Here is a 19,422-nt window from a genome sequence, read left to right on the forward strand (position 1 = left end):
AAGAAGAGGAAAACATTCTTAATTCAGTAGAGTGCAGTCCTCGTTAAAGTACAAGACTCCTAGCTACCCGATTGAACTTTTCACAATCTAAGGTATGTAGGATTCTTCATGAGAAAGGACTGTATCCTTTTCATGTGCAGAAAGTTCTCCATTAGGGCCACATTTGATTGTGCCAACCGTTTGCACTTTTGTAACTGGTTAAAAAGAAATCGGCAGTGCTATCACTTCATAATGTTCAGTGATGAGGCAACCTCTACAATAGATTGCATCAACAGCATGCATAACATGCATGTCTGGGCAGACGAAAATCTCCATGCCACAGTAGTATCTCGATTTCAACGCAGATTCAGTATCAATGTCTAGTGTGGTGTTGTGTATGACCAATTACTGGGGCCGTTTATTCTCATGGGAAATTTAAATGGTCAGGTGTACGGTAATATTTTACGAGAAGACTTACCGCAGCTTCTTGAAGATGTTCCTCTGGAAACAAGATGCCACATGTACATCCAACATCATGGGGCACCTGCACACTTCCACCTTGTGGTAACAGCTTATCTTAATCAGCGATTCCCACGTCGCTGGATAGGTCGTGGGGGCCCTATCAACTGGCGTGCCAGATCCGCAGATTTAACACCCCTAGATTACTGCATCTGGGGGTGGATGAAAGACATCAAGTACCAAGTTAGGGTGGAAACACGAGAATAATTGATAAAATGCATTTTCGATGCCACAAAGTCAATAAGGAATGAGCGGTTTATTCCCATGCGAATCTTTGTCTTCAAATGCAGGGACAAAATTTTGAACACCTGCTTTAAATCCACTCTGAATGCAAGAGACTGCTACAAAATTGTTTAAAGTAATTATTACGTGCATTTTTGATAGTGAAATACTATAATAAAAGTTTTTTTCTGCCATTTTCCTGAGTTTTTCAATTACTGTAGCTCCTTAATTACAGATCTGATCCCATTACTTTATTTACGTTTTTTGTTCCAAATAACCTAAGGACTACCTCCCATCATGACTCACCCTGTATAAATGTGTTGAAGTAGATAAATAAACTGTTGAAACTTTATTGAGCTATAGAATTTGGTCTATATAAGCAGCTTACCCTGCTGAAGCTGGGAAAAGAAGGGAAACAGCAGAAAAATGCTCCTGCCAGAGCACAAATAAGGTGAATATGTTTTTCTTTAAAAGAGTCTGACAGAGAAGTGGTGAATTAGCTGTGTCAATCCTCATTCCACCTTCCTCACTGAAAATGTTAGCGAACAAACATATTCATGCTTTTTTTGTGCTGAAAGGGAGCCAATGGGAGAGAAAGTGGAGGGATACAGTGATGGTGGGAAAAAAAAGGGGGCAGTGAAAAAGTGAGTGTGTGAGGGGGGGGGGGGGGGGGGGGGAGAGTGGGGGCAAGGTGGCTGGGAGGGGGGGGGGGTGGAGAGAGAGAGAGAGAGAGAGAGAGAGAGATAGGACAGTATCAGTGGGAGTCAAAGAGAGAGGAGATAGTGTTGGTGAGTGAGAAATACTGGCAGTAAAAGAGAAAGAGAGAGGGATGGAGACAGAAGCCATGGGAGTGAAAGAGAGAGAAGACAGTGGAAATGTAAAATACGGATCAGTGGAGACTGTATATATAGAGCAGGGCCAGCCATGGCTTTGCCAGTCCTTCTCAGAAGAACTGGGAAGCATGACGTTTCATTGAGTTTTGTGGTGTGGCATTTTTTGGTCGACATAACTGACCAGTTTGGCAGAATCATTCACTATTTGTTCATGGTATGAAGGATGTTCACAGGTCCAGTGTATGTCTGCAAAATAAAGAGACATTCTAGTGATCTACTGTCAGAAGACTTTAAAAATGAATGGGAACAACAGAAGAGAGAGATGAGAATTCCCAGTATATATTATGCAATCGCATAAGCAATGTGTACTGCAAAGGTGCTGTTAAAAGATATTACAGTATCATGCAGAAAGAATTTAAAGATTTAGTTGATAATGAAAGAGCAAAAAATTACACAATCAACAGACATTAAGAAGCACTTTGTGCTAGATTTACAGATATGGAGCGTGTGAAGAAAATGGTAATGAATAGTAAAATTTCTTGACAATTTTTATTTAAGCCAGAGCCATACTCACGGTAAATTTTTTGAATGATACTGCCACTATTTGACTGTAATAAGTTTTGTTTTATTCTTATAAGATCCACATTTCACCCTAAGGCCATTTTCAAATACAAAAAGTGGAATAAACAACAGGAGTATATCTCACAAAAGCAAGAAAAGGGCGGCCAAAGAAAATAGTGTACAAGTACCATGAATCTTTACCTTACATATATGCCAAAAGAAAGAGGGTATACATATTTTATTAGTACCTCAATAAGTTTTATAACATGGACTCCAGAGATGGTTTATTTATAATTGTCAGTAGTGTGGATGTGAGTCCAGTAACCTAATGAATTTTGGTCCCCTCACCCATTTGGGCTCCCACTTCTTCAGACTAACCCCTCTCCCTCAGTTTCTCCCCTTCCTTGCCACCCATACCACTGCAACCCCCATCCAGTCTGAATAATGTCTGATGTTCTGTTGACACCACAGCTGTGTCCATATTCCTTCCCCCTCCCCACCATTTCGTAGCCATTGCATTGTGGCTTTCTTGGTTGATTTTGCTGGTGTGAGGGACTTCTGGGAACATTTCCATGCTGCTGTTGCTGTTTGTAACATTACGTATTACTACTTGCCTATGTAGTGCACCATGTTTTACATAATTAACTGTACTACAAGGTAAAAACTCAATTATTTGTTGCAAATATAGTACAAGAAGAAACTTCACAATGTTTACATGTGAATTTTAATAGTGGGCCTCTATGACATATTCTATGAACACTGTATGTGCCAATGTATGCAAAGATAATCTATTTATCACTCAAAATAAACAGTTCAGCTACCTTGTTCCCTAACACACCACAGATTGCATTGTGCGGACTGTGATGTCTCTGAGGTGATCTTTGGAAGATTGTTTCATCTATATCCATGTCAGTTGTTGTTCAGACCCAATAATGTGACGCATACCTATTTGTTGGGTAGCAGTTCCATATAATAGCTGTGCTGTAGGCTTCAGAAATGAAAGTCTGCAACATATTTAGTGATTTTAGAGATGTTCTCACTTTTACTAATGACATATCTGGCCTTTATGACCACATAAGCTTTCCTGAGCATGGCTTGTATTTCACATTTGTCTGATGTCTTTTGACATATAAATAAGGTAAAGAATCATGGTATTTATACAATATTTTTCATGTTTGCTTTGTTTTTGATGTATACTTCCGTCGTTTATTGCAGTTTTGTACTTGAAAATGGCCTAAGGCTGAAATGTGGATTCTATAACAAAAAAACAAATATAATTACAGTCAAATAGTGACAGCACAGAAAAAAAGTAAAACTTCTAATAGTCATACATATGATTCCACTGTCAGTTGCAACAGTTTTTGATGGAACTGAATGAACAATATGAAAATTTTATATATTACTGCAGAGTTGAAGTTATGGAGAGGAAAAAAGTGTAGAAATGAAAATTAGAATATCTGGAATAGATTGCAAACCTCTCATTTTAGGTGGACTTCACTGCGTACAGTAGGACATTGCACAGTGAGAAACAACTTCTTTCTGATTTGATAGGGTAGCATTTAGTAGAAAATTGCGTAGTCAAAGGGACACATTCCAGTTCTGTACACTGATTGGTGTGAGATTTGAAGGATTCATTGGAACCTTGACAGAATTAAAGGGATAGTTTCCTAAACATTTTGAGGGCACTGTCAATCTTATATATATATATATATATATATATATATATATATATATATATATATTTTTTTTTTTTTTTTTTTTTTTTTTTTTTTTTTTTTTTTTTTTTTTGAGTCTGTTTGCCATTTCAATTCAAAGCACCCCTGTGCTTGTGCAAATTTAACCGATTGATCAAGGTAATTCTCATTTTAAGGACGAATCCTTTTAACACTAAAAGTGTCCAGGTAAAGTTTCCATGATGAGGCTGGAGGCTGCAAAAGAATATTTCAACCAACATATATATGTGAAAGATGTTTTTTTTTCTGTTATGAAACTAAATAAGTCACGATAAACTGGCAACCCATATTTGAACATTCGTGAAACTGATTGTGTCTGTTGGTATGCTGACAGTTTGTATCAGATAAATATTAGATTATATTATGTCTTCATCGCACCGAAGATAACTAAATAATACTGATAATTTTTGTTTGTTTGTGATCTATGTTGTTGCGAAATGTGAAATATAAAACAAAGTTTTTAAGTTTTATTGCAGTGCTATTGCAGTGCCATTTAAATATGGTGTGTTCACAGTTTCTCTTCTTCTCACTCCTCACGCTCAGACAGTGTGGTTTGACCTGGGGGGGGGGGGGGGGGGGGGGGGTCTGCTGGCCATGTTGAGCACTTTGGCACTCGTGCTGGGGCATGGCCTATGAGCTGAATTCAGGGCCACCCCTGGTATATGGGGAAAAAACAGATGGACTCTCCCAGAATTTTTCAGCTGTTGATGTGCGGTAGAGACAGTGGCAGTGGGGAATAAAGACAAAAGGAGACAGTGTAAGTGAGAGAGGAGGTGATGGCATAGGGTTATACTGTAAATCAGTGGGAGAAAAAGGAGGCATTGGGGGGGGGGGGGGGGAGGGGGACTAATAGACAGTGGCAGTGAGAGTGGGTTGCTTAGTATGAACTGTGCAGAAGGACTGGGTAAAAGGATTTAGAATGTTCTATTTCTTTGTTGAAAGAATGCCAATATGTTCACATGCCAAAAATTTGGTGAGGAAGGTTGAATTTGTGGAAGCTGGTTTCCCAGTTTTGTGAGAGTCTTTTAAATAGTAACATAGTCATCATTTTTGTGCTCCAATATGAGTATTTTTCCACTGTTGAATGTCTGAAAGACTTAATTAAAAAAAAAAAAAATGTTGATGTAGATGGAATCTGTTGCCAGAAACATTACTATGACACTTGTCATGGACAAGACACTGTCAGTTCCATTATTAGATATTAAAAACTAAAAGCTTCATCAGTCATGCCCGCTAGATTTTTTTGTTTTTCTTTGGCTACCAAGAAGAGATGGAAAAATCAATCAGTAGTTGTTTCTTTGCAAATATTTGATTCATGATAAGCAGTCGTGCACATGAAGGAAGTAAAACTGTAGGCAAAAACTGGACGGATATGGATTGAGCCAAACAAAGTAGTTCATAAGTTCACATACTTTCAGAATGGATCTTTTATTCTGAGCAGTGTGTGTGCTGTTTTTGAAACAGTTTAACATATGTCCATTACAGTAAAATTATTTCTTTACTTTTGTTCTTTGTATTCCATTCACAGATTTGGAACAGGAACTCTCTCTCATCCTTTCAAGCTACGCTCAGTATATTCACATGGGAAACTCAACTCTGATATGGCAGAGGCAACAACATATCAAAATGGTTGGTGCTCTGTGGACTATATATTTTACAGGTTGGTAATACATTTTCTCAAATTTCCTCCTCCTTAATGCCAAATAAGCTGTTCAAAAGAATTAGGGAAACACTTTTATCAACACCCAGTAAGTCAAATCTATTTTTATACAGGTGCTACCTGTGGTCTTATTGAATGACTTGAGATCTCTGCTTTCAGTGTGGCCAACAGTGTATATTGGCTGTGTTATGCATTACAGTGGTAGGTGACCCAAAAGAATGAAGCAATTACTCATGTCTCAGTGTTTTCTAGTGAGGTACACTGATGGCAGTTGTCACTTGTGGACATTGTATTCAACCAAGCACATTCAATGCAACATCTTAATGCAGTGCAGGTTGCAAGGGTGGTCTGTTTGATCCAAAAAGGATGGACCTTTGGTCATGTTACTGCAAAGGCCAACGCCTAACCATGTGTCATCCATAGGTTGTGGAAACGCTACGGGGAGACAGGTCAATATGCAAGACAAGTTGGACAAGGTTGGTGGCACATTAAAACCCCATGTGAAGACTGATACCTGACTCTGTCTTCTTTTCGGCATCGTACAGATACCATCAGAACACTGGAAGAAAATTCCAGAAGAAAGTTTCAAAAGGCCACTGGAGCCAATGAGTCTGATCAGACTGTAATGAAAAGATTACAAGAAAGGACTTTGCGATCCAAATGTCCTGCAAGATTATACTACTTGACACATCATCATCTCACAGTTCACCTTCAGTTCTGCGATTCCCATGTCAACTGGCAACTTCATCACTGACAAAACGTGTTATCCACAGGCAAGTTTAGATATCCTCTGATGCAAGGTGATGGCCATGTTAGTGTGTAGAAACCGCATGGTGAGCATTACCTGCCAAATGTCGTCCAAGAAATCAACAAATTTCCACGTTCTGTGATGTTGTGGGGAGGCTTCAGTGTTGACAGTCGTGCCGATCTTGTCATTGTTCATGGTTGCCTTACAACTAGGCAGTATGTTAAACAGATCCTGTTGGACCATGTGATGGCTGCTGCCTACAATGGTGACCCCGAACAGACATGTTCGTGGTCATCTTATCCCACCACAGACTCTCCAAGAATTCTCATGGACCTCATTGAAGAATCAAAATGGATACCAGAGGGTGACATTTGTAGATTTATACAGAACATGCCACTTATGTTTCAGACAGTGATACACTCTCACAAATGTTATACATGTTACTGAAGCTCTCAAAGTCCAATGAAAAGTGTACGGAAGACGGTATGAATGATTATTTCCACTTCATTTTAGACACCTGTGGACATTTGAGTTCTTTTTATGTAAATGATCAAGGATGTAATGACAGGGTGTATACGAACTGGGAGATCCGGGAAAAACCCGGAAATTTTTTCATCCGGGAGAAAACCGGGAAAAACCCGCGAATTTTTTAGAAGTCCAAGAATTTTTCATTGTTTTAGTTTCCAGTTAAATTTTTGTAATTTTGCCTGGTAAGAACCAATACTCTAACAAAGGTTATTACTGTAATCCACTACTGCAGAATAATACTGCAGCAATAAAACATGAACAAGAGAAAAAAAAACAAAAATAAAACTCAAGTTGCCAAGGAAATACGCCATATACAGCAATAAAACACAGCGTTCATATAAGTGTCTGACAACAACAAAATGTGTCAAAGGCTTTATAAAGACAGTGCAATGCTTCAGAACACCAAATTGCCTCCAATGAGTGTGACGACACAATTGTTTACATTAGATTCATTTGAGCAGTTGCAAGTGGGCTCTTGCACATGTGCAGCTGAGTTGCTTATGAGTAGTACCTTCTCCTGCTTTTGGCCACAGAAGTGTTGCTGTTAGCTGAATAAGCAGTAGCAGCAAGCAGCCAGATGCTGCCTGGAAAAACTTTACTGGCGCGCGCAAGCTGCCAGATTCATGCATGTGCAATAGGCCCTGGTGTAGGAGGTGGTGGGGGTAGGGGTGCCAAATTCATATTTTTGAGGGAAAAAAACATTATTTCACAAAGCGCCTAGCAACAAGCGTACGTTGGTTATCGATTATTCATTTTATTTTGATACGCATCCCTGTTGGTTTTTGAACATTTTTTAATGCATGCATTGTATACGTTATGTCTATGCCAGGGGAATCCATGTTGCATCTAGAAATAAACTTTCCTGCAGACAAAAGGGGACAAGGCCATATGACCTGAGTGGAATAAAGCCGAACGGGTGAATGCCAATCGCTGTTTGTTTATTTGGTTTTCTGGATTTGCGGATGATCAGTGTTGTTATAATTACTAGCAAAATCCATGGATTTAGACTACCAGAGTGGAAATAAACAACTAACAGGAATAGCAGGTTAAAAAGATTACACATTATCTTTTCGGTGTATCGAACAAAATGACAGAAAATTTCCTGCCAGACTGCTACACTAGTAAAGACCAGTTGTACAGTCCCTGGCTAGCAGCCGCCTAAGTTCTATTCTGGGAGTAGCATGGAAAACTCATTGTACGAACTTGTAATAACGCCTAACCAGAGAATAAACACGGGATAACTAAACGGGTGACTGTGGCAGGGTTAGTAAAGTTAATCAAAGAATAAGTTTTCACACTGTCAGGTATAGTTACAGAATTAGTGATGACAAGATTGATTGATAGAATGAGCGAAACAGGGACATCACACAAATTATAGAAGAGTATGACGATTCCAAATTCATATAAAAATTTCGTACTACTACTTTTCAATCTCATGCTTGAGAATCTGAATTGTGAAACTGCTTCCTAACATAAAGCTTTTTGCTTGTAGTAGGCCTAATAGGCACTTGACATTGGTACTTTGTGAATTATATTCTGTGGTGTTATAAAAATGACCATTTGTGCCAAAACAGTCTCATTTATTTGGTGTGTGTTACAGTTGCCACAATATTAGACAGGCTAATTTAGTTTTCTAGCAGGGTGACAAATTATATGTAATCAGATCGAGAAACCAAACCAGTCTGGGGTACTATTTGTATTAAAAGCTTTTTCAGTATTGGACAAGGACATTTCCTTTTTTTCATGCAGCAAAACGTTTGACGAACTTTGATCAGGTAATAGATTCTTCCCCAGAAAGAAAAGCATGCCATGTAAAGCTGAAGCAAAATTAGAGAGAGAAAATTCTAGGTCTTGAGGATTGAAGAAATGTGTACTGCTTGCTTGTCTCTTGTCTTTACTGGTTTTATGTATCCTATATTTAATATATGTCTGCTTGTGTCTGTATGTGTGGATGGATATGTGCGTGTGTGCGAGTGTATACCTGTCCTTTTTTCCCCCTAAGGTAAGTCTTTCCGCTCCCGGGATTGGAATGACTCCTTACCCTCTCCCTTAAAACCCACTTCCTTTCGTCTTCCCCTCTCCCTCCCTCTTTCCTGATGAGGCAACAGTTTGTTGCGAAAGCTTGAATTTTGTGTGTATGTTTGTGTTTGTTTGTGTGTCTATCGACCTGCCAGCGCTTTTGTTCGGTAAGTCACCTCATCTTTGTTTTTCTATATTTAATTTTATGTCATACAAAACATAAGTTATTAGCTAATAAAAAGTGCAAATTTTCTTAAGCGTTCTTGTTCTCCCAGTTACAAATAATCCCATCCAGTAATTGTGAGTGTTTTTCTTTTTTTAAAAAGAGGGGGGGGGGGGGGGGGGGGCAGGATGTCAGACCAGCCAACTGGAAGCAGGAGAAGCAATACAGGACATTTTAATTTCCACTGTCCTAAACGTAGTTTGATGGCAGCCATTACAAAATATTACACGTTTGAATTCCACAGAGCAAAATACAGTGACGTGCGGTAGAAGAACGCTGTGTGAAGAGGCGTGGCACTGCACTTTGGCACGCTTAAGACAAAGTAACATGTCTGAAATTTCATCGAACGCACATGTTTTATGTACCAGGCTCTTCAGAAAGATATTCACTACAAAATTGACATATTTTCGAAAAGTCAATTATTATTATTATTATTAGCTTTTTTTTTTTTTCCTTCTACCTCAAACGCTCGAGGGGAAGGTGGTGGGGCTGCCACTATCTAGTATTGCCACAGTTCGATAATATCGTTGATCCGGAGCTGATGCAGAGAGCAGTCTGAGTTGTAGTAGGGAGGTGGGTAGTCTCCACGTGACCAGTGTTTACATTTAGTGATTTTTCCTGTTTCCTCTTTGTTTACTGCTCTCACATCAAATGAAAACAAAACGGATTTCTGTGGCTGGGAGCAATCAAGTGAATTAAAATACATTCACATAATTACGGAAGTCAGAATATGTTTTTAGTTTCAGATTTTATTTTATTTCCACCTTTCTGACAGTCGAGCAATAATCGCCTTGCAGAACAATGAAGTTATTTTTGTTGGTTTGCGTAAGAAATTTGGCTTTTATTAATCTATGCTGCTGAGGCAGTCAGTTTACTTGAAACGAAGTGTTTAATTCCCCCCCAAGGCTAGTTTCAACTGTTCATTGCATTTCAAGTGAACATTTTCATCTTCTAGCACGTGTGGGATTAAGCCATAATAAAGAATCAAACATGGGATAATACAGTACTGGTACTCCAAGAAAGTTTACATCCAAATTTGGACATACAAATGTGCACTTTAAGCCGAATTATGCATTTTAGTATTGTTCACAAAATTCTGATGCTCTTGGAGTAATGTCTGATGTCTTGCTTCTTTTGTGACATTATGTAAGATATTTATATGGGCTTCCTGCGTCATCATAACTGCGCAAGTGCATTGCCACCTGTTACAGGGCACTCTCTGGCAACTTCTGAAACAAACCTGTTTCTAACAGGTCACAGGAAAATATTGCGAATGGTTGTTTGAAAAGCATTACTTTCAAAGTAAATTTCCTTTTACACAAGTTGAACTATGTGCAAGAATGTACGATGAATTTCTTAAATCACAGCATTTTGCTGTCATTAAAAAATCAACTCTTTGAGGACAACCATTTAGAAGAATTTTGAGCCCAGATCAGACATCTACGCCATTATTACAAATTTTACTGGCACATTTGTGTGATGTATCTTAAAATTTAACTCATGCAAAAACGATAAACATTATATGTAAAAGCTTAGCATCTCTTGCAGCTTATTAAGCTTAGAGACCAATATTATATGTGTAAGCTTTCCTTTTCTTGTAGCAACACTATGTATATTAATTTAAACCATTACTTTTCCTATCTGTGTGTTTGTGCTACTTAGCAGTGATATTGCTGTTGGCTGACTACATCACTTGTCCTATGGTCTGAATATCCGCCGTCCTCAGCTGGTGAGATCACGCGACATGAGCGATGACTGACTTACAATAGTACATCGCCATCTCGATTTTAATGTTTCGGAAAGTATCATGCAGTGTTTGGTGGAATTTGAATTTATACTTTTGTAATACGAAGATATGCAGTGTACCTATTGCTGCACAGGATTGACAAGTTTTACACTTCTGAGGAAAGGTATACTATCACTTAACACGGAAAAAGTGTATTTTCACCCGGGAGAAAGTTGATGAAATACGCGGTGCTCAATTATTGCCCAGTGGAGTATGGTAGACCCCAAAGTCATGTTCTCCTAATTCTTTTGAGCAGGGTATATATTCTGAATCAATGAATTGAACTTTTGTATGTAACAGTATGTCACTTGAAATCATAGTAGAAATTATCTGTTGTAATTGGGACTCACAGTTTTAGACTATGATAAATTAAGCTCTTTAATAAGACCTTAATCATCTGTGCATCCAGATGTGAAGAAGTTTTCCTCTCATTTTAAGAAAACTATTGAAAATAGTGTGTTCCTTTTACAGTGTTAATGTGAGAAATGTTTGGTGAAAGATAGTTTGAAAAGTAATGTGACTGAATGAACAGACTGCAGAAAGACTTAGTCTTAAATTGAGGCTATAAAGCATAAATTTTAGGATACTATGAAAAATCATATGGGTATGAGGTAAAAACTTTAGGAAAGGGGAAATACTGGTAGCACGAGGAGAGCTAAGAGGGATATCTGATTTGGGAATCTGTGAACAACCAGTTTCTTTTTGGTAATGACAGAAGTGCTCTCTCTCTCTCTCTCTCTCTCTCTCTCTCTCTCTCTCTCTCTCTCTCTCTAATATGTTTGCTTGTTCGAAGTCTTGTTGTCCTTGAAGCCTGTCTACATAGCATGTTGCCATGACAATGGCTGAAAAACAGTAATTCCTGAGACTTCATCCATTATTAGACAGAACTTGATCCTGAGAACACACCATTGTCCAGCTTTGATTAATTCATCCAGGGATCTTCTCACAATGATGTAGGAGGTGTCATCATAATACAAAGAAAATAAATAGCTCAAAATATACATTAAACAATGGAAAATCCAAGAGGGAATGTAACAATATTATGAAAAGGATAGCTGCCAGTTACCATATAGCGGAGATACTGAGTCGCAGATAGGCACAACAAAAGGCCGTCACACAAGAATTGTTCGGCCAACAAGGCCTTGGTCAAAAATACCCCCCCCCCAACACACACACACACACACACACACACACACACACACACACACACACACACACACGACCACAGTCTCTTCTGACAACTGAAGCCAGACTATGAACAGCAGTACATGATGGGAGAGGCAACCTGGTGGGGATGAGGAAGAGGCTGGGCTGAGAGTGGGAGGGATGGTAGACTAAGGATCCTGAAATTTTGGTGTATTGCAGAACACGTGTCTTAAAAACTCAGTGTTTGGTTCGTGCTACATCTACATCTGCATAGATACTCTGCAAGCCACCATATGGAGCATGTTGGAGTGTACCCTGCACCACTACTTGACATTTCCTTTCCTGTTCCACTCGCAAATAGAGCGAGGGAGAAACAACTGTCCATATGCCTCCACATGAGCGATAATTTTTTGTTTCTTATCCTTGTGGTCCTTACGTGCAATGTATGTTGACAGCAGTAGAATCATTTGAGAGTCAGCTTTTAATGCCATTTCTCTAAATTTTCTCAACAGTGTTTCTTGAAAAACATCGCCATCTCTCCAGGGATTCCAATTTGAGTTTCCAAAGCATGTCCATAACACTTGTGTTGTTCAAACCTGCCGGTAACAAATGTAGCAGCCCGCCTATGAATTGCTTCGATGTCTCCCTTCAGTCTGAGCAGTAGTCAAGAATAGGTCACACCAGCGTCCTATATGAGGTCTGCTTTACAGGTGAACCACTCTTTCCTAAAATTCTCCCAGTAAACCGAAGTCGACCATTTGCCTTCCCTACCACAGTTCTCACATGCTCGTTCTCCTTCATATTGTTTTGCAACATAATGGCCAGACGTTTAAACGACTTGACTGTGTCAAGCAGGACTTAAGTAATACTACATCCAAACATTACAGGTTTGATCTTTCTAACCATCTGCATTAACTTACATTTTTCCACGTTTAGGGCTAGCTGCCATTCACACCAACTGGAAATTTTGTCTAAGTTGTCTTGTATCTTCCTACAGTCACTCAACTATGACACCTTACCATATGTCACAGCATCATCAGCAAACAACCACAGATTGCATCCACCCTGTCCACCAAATCAACTGTGTATATAGAGAACAGCGGCGGTCCTACCTCACTTCCCTGGAGCTCTCCTGATGATACACTTCTCTCTGATGAAAACTCACCATTGAGGTCAACGTACTGGGTTCTATTATTTAAGAAACCTTTGGGTCACTTATATATCTGTGAACTTATTCCATATGCTTGTACCTTCATTAACATCCTGCAATGGGGCATCATGTCAAATGCTTTCTGGAAATCTATAAATACGGACTCTGCGTGTTGGCCTTCACCCATTGTTCACAATATATCACATGAGAAAAGGGCAAGCTGAGTTTCGCATGAACAATGCTTTCTAAAACCATGCTATTCATGGGGACATACGTGCTGTAAAACCAATTTGTCACTTAGCCATATAAGCAAGCAGACCTTGTCCAGACATGCATGGGAAAGAAGCATGCTGGGCTTGAGACAACTAAGAAGGTCACATCATCTTTATCTATGTTAACCAAAGCAAATAGCCAGGCTCCAATGCTGCTGCACCAGACCTAGCCCCTGTGGTGCTGCCTGCCATCTCTAGTTACACTCAGCTGATCGTCAGTTCCAACAATGGAAAGGACAATCTTGACAGTGCCTTTGATTCGACAAGTGCACTGAAAAATAAAACTATCATTTTCTGTGAAGAAAAGTAGTACTTACTAGTTTCCGTGTATTTTTAGTTTACTGCAGCACAGGCAGGGAGTTGTGGTGTGTCACAGCAACCAGGTGTTACCCTGAGGCAATTGCATGAAGCACCTACTATAAAATCTTCTGGATGAGATCTGACGATGTTAGATTATGTGCAAAGGGATGCCATGGTGAAGGTAGAGATCCATTTGATCTGTTGGCTGCTGTGAGACACCAATCTTCTCAGGACATTTGCAGCTTTCCAGATGTGTTCCCAGACAGTAATATTGACTCCAAAATGCAGCTTCAAAAGTAAACAGAAAATTATGTTCGGACTGGAGCCATTTTTCACTAAACACCTACAGGAAATTGTTGCTGCTGTGCTACGGTAATTGCATGGTTGATTTGGGGTAGGGGACCAAACAGTGAGGTCATCTGATTCTGATTAGGAAAGGATGGGGAAGGAAGTTGACTGTGCCCTTTCAAAGGAACCATCTCGGCATTTGCCTCAAGCTATTTAGGGAAATCATTGAAAACCTGAATCAGGTTGGCCAGATGCAGGTTTCAACCATCGTCCTCCTGGATGGGAGTCCAGTGCGCCACCTCACTCAGTGTATTTCATGGTCGTGATCGAGTTTGATCTGTTTGTACATTTTGAGAATAGTTTGTTGGGCCATGTTTTGGACAGGTACCACATTTCACTTATTTTGATTTAAAGTGCTGCAAAAGATATGGTTGATGAATTTGAGGCAGGTGCATCCACTGTGAGAAAATCTTGAAAAGGCAGGCTGTTCATGTGCCCATGGATGGCCCTAATGTTAATAAGGTGTTCCTAAGAGAGCTGGAAAGCCAGCTCAATGTTGAGGATAATCCAAATGGTCCCATGGTTTTGTACTTTCAGACATTTGGTGACTTTAAGACAGGTTGTACCGAAGTTGGTCAGAATATTGTTCAGCTACTGAAAGCCTTATAATCTGATTTAAAATATTTCCTCGTGACAAGCTGATTTCAGCAAAATTACTAGCTCCTTTGTTTTCCCACAGAAGTTTTGAGCTGTTTGGTGGTTGTAAAATGAAATGGTATCAGTTTGAATTCAGCACATATTAATGAGTGTTTAAAGTTGTTTAAAGGAAGTAGAAAGAGTAAAGAAGGAACCGAAGTAGGTAAAAGCAAAATCGAAGGCACTGCTGGAATTACTATGAGCCATAGCTACTGGATTGTATAGGCTAAGTCAGGGGCGGGCAAACGTTGCACGGGGCTCATGAGCGCACAGCACTGCATGTGTGCTGATCCTGTGCAATCATCGACTGGGGCAGTGGCGACAGCTGGCAGGTTGCGGCAGTGTAATACCAGGCTACGCTGTGGATGTTGATGCAAAGCTCCCCTACGTAGTGAACGTTGTATTTCAAGAACTGGAAAATGCAGAGTGAATCAAGGAAACAGAGACGTGGAGATTTGCTATCTTTTAAAAAGGAAAATTCAAAATGTTTAATATGTAGCAGTATTCTCACTGGTCAGCGGAAGTTTAGTATTGAACGCCATTATAATAAATTTTACAAGGGCGAGTACAATTTATTGTAGGATTCTGAGCTGGTGGGGAAATTGACTGAGCTTAAGAAAAGCGATCTGACGATACGAGATGAATCTGATGTAAGTTGCTGTTGTCATGAGAGATCTGTGGCTTTCTTTTGTCATGTCTCTCATCTAACTGATATAACATTTTATGGAGCACTGTTTTCAATTTTTCAGGACGACAACAATGATAGCCCAGCAGTATATGCAAGTTATAAGATTGCGATTAATATAGCAAGAGCTGGAAAACCATTTGCTGAAGATGAGTTTATAAAGGAGTGCATCAACAACGCTGCTGATTTACTTTGCCCACTGAATGCAAATCAGTTTCGAGCTATCACTCTTTCTCCGCGGACTGTAAGCCGTCGTATAAGTGCCATGACAGGTGATGTTTACCGTCAATTAAGGAGTGCGGTGCAGGAGTTTATTGAATTTTCCATCGCACTTCATGAGTCCACAGATATTTCAGACACCGCGCAGTTAGTGGTTTATGTCCATGGCGTGGACACTGCTCTGCACATAACAGAGGATTTTTTAGATATGATATCTTTGAAAGGCACGACCGCCACATACTAAAAGCCGTTGAAGAAGCTGTAGATTCAGCCGGCTTAAACTGGGAACGTTTGGTGTCAGTGACAACAGACAGAACACCTGCAATGAAAGGGAAACAAATGGGATTTGTTGGATTACTAAGAAAAAAGCTACAGCATACAGAAGAATCATTGTACAGCATCCACTGCATTTTGCACCAAGAAGTACTCTGTGTAAAAGCAGCAAAACTGGGGGACGTCGTGCAAGTGGTTATTCGGGCAGTTAATTATTTGAGATACCACGGGCTTACACATAGACAGTTTCACACATATTTAGCTGAAATTGGGGAAGAGTACGATGACATACCATACCACAGCGAAGGCCGCTGGCTTAGCCGCGGTAATGTACTCAAAAGATTTTTTGAGCTGAGAATACCAATAAATCAGTTTTTAAAGGACAAAGGAAGGTACAATCCCAAGTTAGAAGATTCAGAGTGGGTTGCCGACCTTGCATTTTTAGTGGACATTGCCGGACACAATGCATTGAACACAAGTTTGCAAAGAGAAAATCAGCTAATTTTTGAAATGGCTGAAAAGGTGCAAGCTTTCACTAGCAAGCTTGAGCTGAGGGAACTAAAGCTCTCGTCAGGGAATGGAGTGCATTTCCCTACTCTGTCTACGGTGCGAGAACAGAATTGCAAAGAATATGTTTCTGTACTTAGTGCAATAAAAGAGGAATTTCTCAAGCGATTTGGGGATATATCATATTTATCCCAAGCTTTTGAATGGTTCTCGAGACCATTTGCTGTTTCTGTAGATCTGTAGATGATATTCATCCCAGTTTGCAAATGGAATTAATAGATCTATAGTGTAATTCTCATCTGAGAGACAAGTTCCTTTTGGCAAGACATGTAAAAGACTTTTATCACGACTTTCCACAGCAAGAGTTTTCTCGTCTCCATTATGAAGCCGCGAAGATATAGTCAATGTTTGGCTCGACATACGTTTGTAAGAGATTTTTTCTGTTATGAAAATTAATAAGTCTCGGTTAAGAGCGAACATCAGTGATGAAAATTTACGTAACTGTTTGCGTTTGTCTGTATACAAAAATTTTGTTCCAGACATTAAACATATTGTAAACTCTACCTATGATTATTAAATAAAACGTATCATAGGTAATAGGTACTCTTCAAACCACGATTTCTGTCAAGCACTCCTACTAACCTTATTCCTTCATTCAATAAAGCAAGCTAGGAAACAAAACGCATTTCGGAGGATGGAGCGGAGAGACGGAATGGTGGGTAGGGGAGAGAAGTGGGTGGCCAGCTTGCCCCTCGGTGCACGCAGAACACCTGTTAACTGCACACGAGCAAGTGCACCACAGACGTGCAGGATTCCTTCCTGCCCCTGGGCTAAGTCCCTGAGGGGAAGGATGCTGATAGTTCATCTCACCTTTTTTGAGACTAGCTGCTCAGATTGAGTTGTTTATGACTTCATTTAAATCAGATGCTCCCTTCACTCCATTCCTCAATAATTATCTCCAATCCATAGTCAGAGAATTAGTGAGAAAAATTGTCCAGCCAGAAGTTTGTAGAAACAGACAGTGGTTGTCCCACCTGCTTTTATTTCTCCGTTTGTTGATTGTTGACCTTGGTGTCGATGTACTGGCTGAAAAATGGGTTGTGTGAATTCCGACACTGACTACTTTAAATGATTGAGCCAACAGGTGCACTGTTGTGTGTCACAGTACTTTAATTTCACTGTTCACAACCTTCACAACCCACTAATAATACACAGTTATATGACCAGTGCACTATTATTTAACCTTCGATAAGCCTCATTAACAGTTAGCAGGCGAAACTCCACATACTGCTACGATAGTTTACTGTTGAACAGCTGTGAGCAGTAAAACCTAATCACAAAGTTCACAGTTCTCTAAGAATAATCGGCTACGAATGGAGCAGACACTGTCACTATTTTTACACATGGCCTAATTGTTTAACACTTATTCCACAGTTAATTTGAAGCATTGTTGTTGTTCTAACCAGCATAGGTTACTCATCAGAAACTCGGCCGTGGACTGACTGTCGTGTGACCAAAAATCACGTCCTTATATATCATCACAATAATCGTTACTGAAACTACACATTGTTCGAAGTTAAATTTACAGAAATTACAATTAAGTTTTAACTCACTCAATTAACTGAATACATCGAAAAATTGTGTCTTTTTAACAGTTTCTTCTACTATGAAGTTTAGGCCGAATTATTTGTTTGGATCATGAAATTAACAAATGTAGTTACACAAACAATACTTTAGACAAAACTGTCAATTACCTTGGAATTAATGAAGGGCTGATTTTGCTAACATGTTTTTCAATAGAGCTAAATAGATACTTTATGATTACTAGTACTTCATCTTCCAAATGTTTACAATTATTACAGAATTTGTACTTGTTTATGCGTCAACAATAGAATTTAAGTTAAGAAACAATCACTGATTTCACCCTATAACAAACGATACTAACCAGGAATAGTCAAAAGGAATTAGAAAAATCAATTACATACATAAAACTAAACACAAAATTTGATCTGGTATTCTATCCTTCAAAACTGAGGACCAATCTTTCTCTTTTATGAAAATACGGATTATACTCAAGTATGTCAATGTTAATTAAATCAAAATGAAGAAATGAATTTTAAGGAGGCAGATGACGAAACAAGAGGGGAATTAAAATTATCCCAGCTTGCTTCGCCACAAGACCAGCTTCAAAACATATCTGAACAATGTTGCTGAGACTCGTTTGATACAGCTCTCCATGCTACATCTGAACAATAACAAAATCAATTGTAACCTCAGAAAGTGGACATCAGGTAAAAGCCAAGAAAGCTCTGGGTCAATGTGACATATCAAAGAAAGATATCTTGGCATTTTGGAATGAATGCCTTACATTATTGAAGAGTATGGTATATAAAATTATGGGTAAATCACCCCTGGATTATTTTCTTATGAAGGGCATACCATGTTCAATCCCAGAAGTGGAAATTAACACCGACCATAAGAAGAGACAGGCATAGCATCAGCACAGCTAACTACCTTAAATTGCTTTGGTAGTCATTAGGCCGACGCCATTGCCCATGAACTCCAGAGTATAGTAGAGATCATGTCAGTGAAGGAAATCCTTAAAGAATTTGATGAAGATAGGGTTTGCATAAATCAGTTCTGTATGATGGCCATTAGTGGCGAGATTGGACTTGTAAATGAGAAGAGATTTATCAAGGTTGCATGCATTCTGTTCCCTGGTGATGCTAACCATGCAAAAGGTTTCTCTGACAACTCAAGTCTGGTCAGAAATTTGACTGAAGTGTTTCCCATAGCCGTTCATGGTGTTGGCAATGTGGTTGGTGTCGCTGGGGCTGCTGATCTGTAACTGTCACACAGCAGGTAACACACGACTTCTGAAATGCAATTGAACAGTAGCAGAGAATAGGACAGCTCGGAAGTCCTCAAATGAAACTGAGAGGAAGAATAAAATGAGTAGAGAAAAGCTAAGAGCACTACAAACTATAAAGACAAACTCATGGAGAGTGCTGAGTGTATTAACCAAGTAATACATGAAACTGGTCCAAGTAACACAAATATGGCTTTATTCATAAA

General features: G+C 39.3%; 1 protein-coding gene across 4 annotated transcripts in view; it reads left to right on the top strand.

Annotated features, from left to right (window-relative positions):
* LOC124711639 (protein angel homolog 2) overlaps positions 1–19,422 on the top strand; it is a 167,728-nt gene that overhangs the window by 132,391 nt on the left and 15,915 nt on the right. For all 4 annotated transcript variants that reach the window (XM_047241826.1, XM_047241827.1, XM_047241825.1 and 1 more), the window contains one exon: positions 5,376–5,507. In XM_047241826.1, the coding sequence (XP_047097782.1) occupies positions 5,376–5,507 (132 nt within the window). The remainder of the gene's footprint in view (positions 1–5,375; positions 5,508–19,422) is intronic.

The sequence above is a fragment of the Schistocerca piceifrons genome, chromosome 8 (assembly GCF_021461385.2).
Source record: "Schistocerca piceifrons isolate TAMUIC-IGC-003096 chromosome 8, iqSchPice1.1, whole genome shotgun sequence".
Classification (NCBI taxonomy): domain Eukaryota; kingdom Metazoa; phylum Arthropoda; class Insecta; order Orthoptera; family Acrididae; genus Schistocerca; species Schistocerca piceifrons.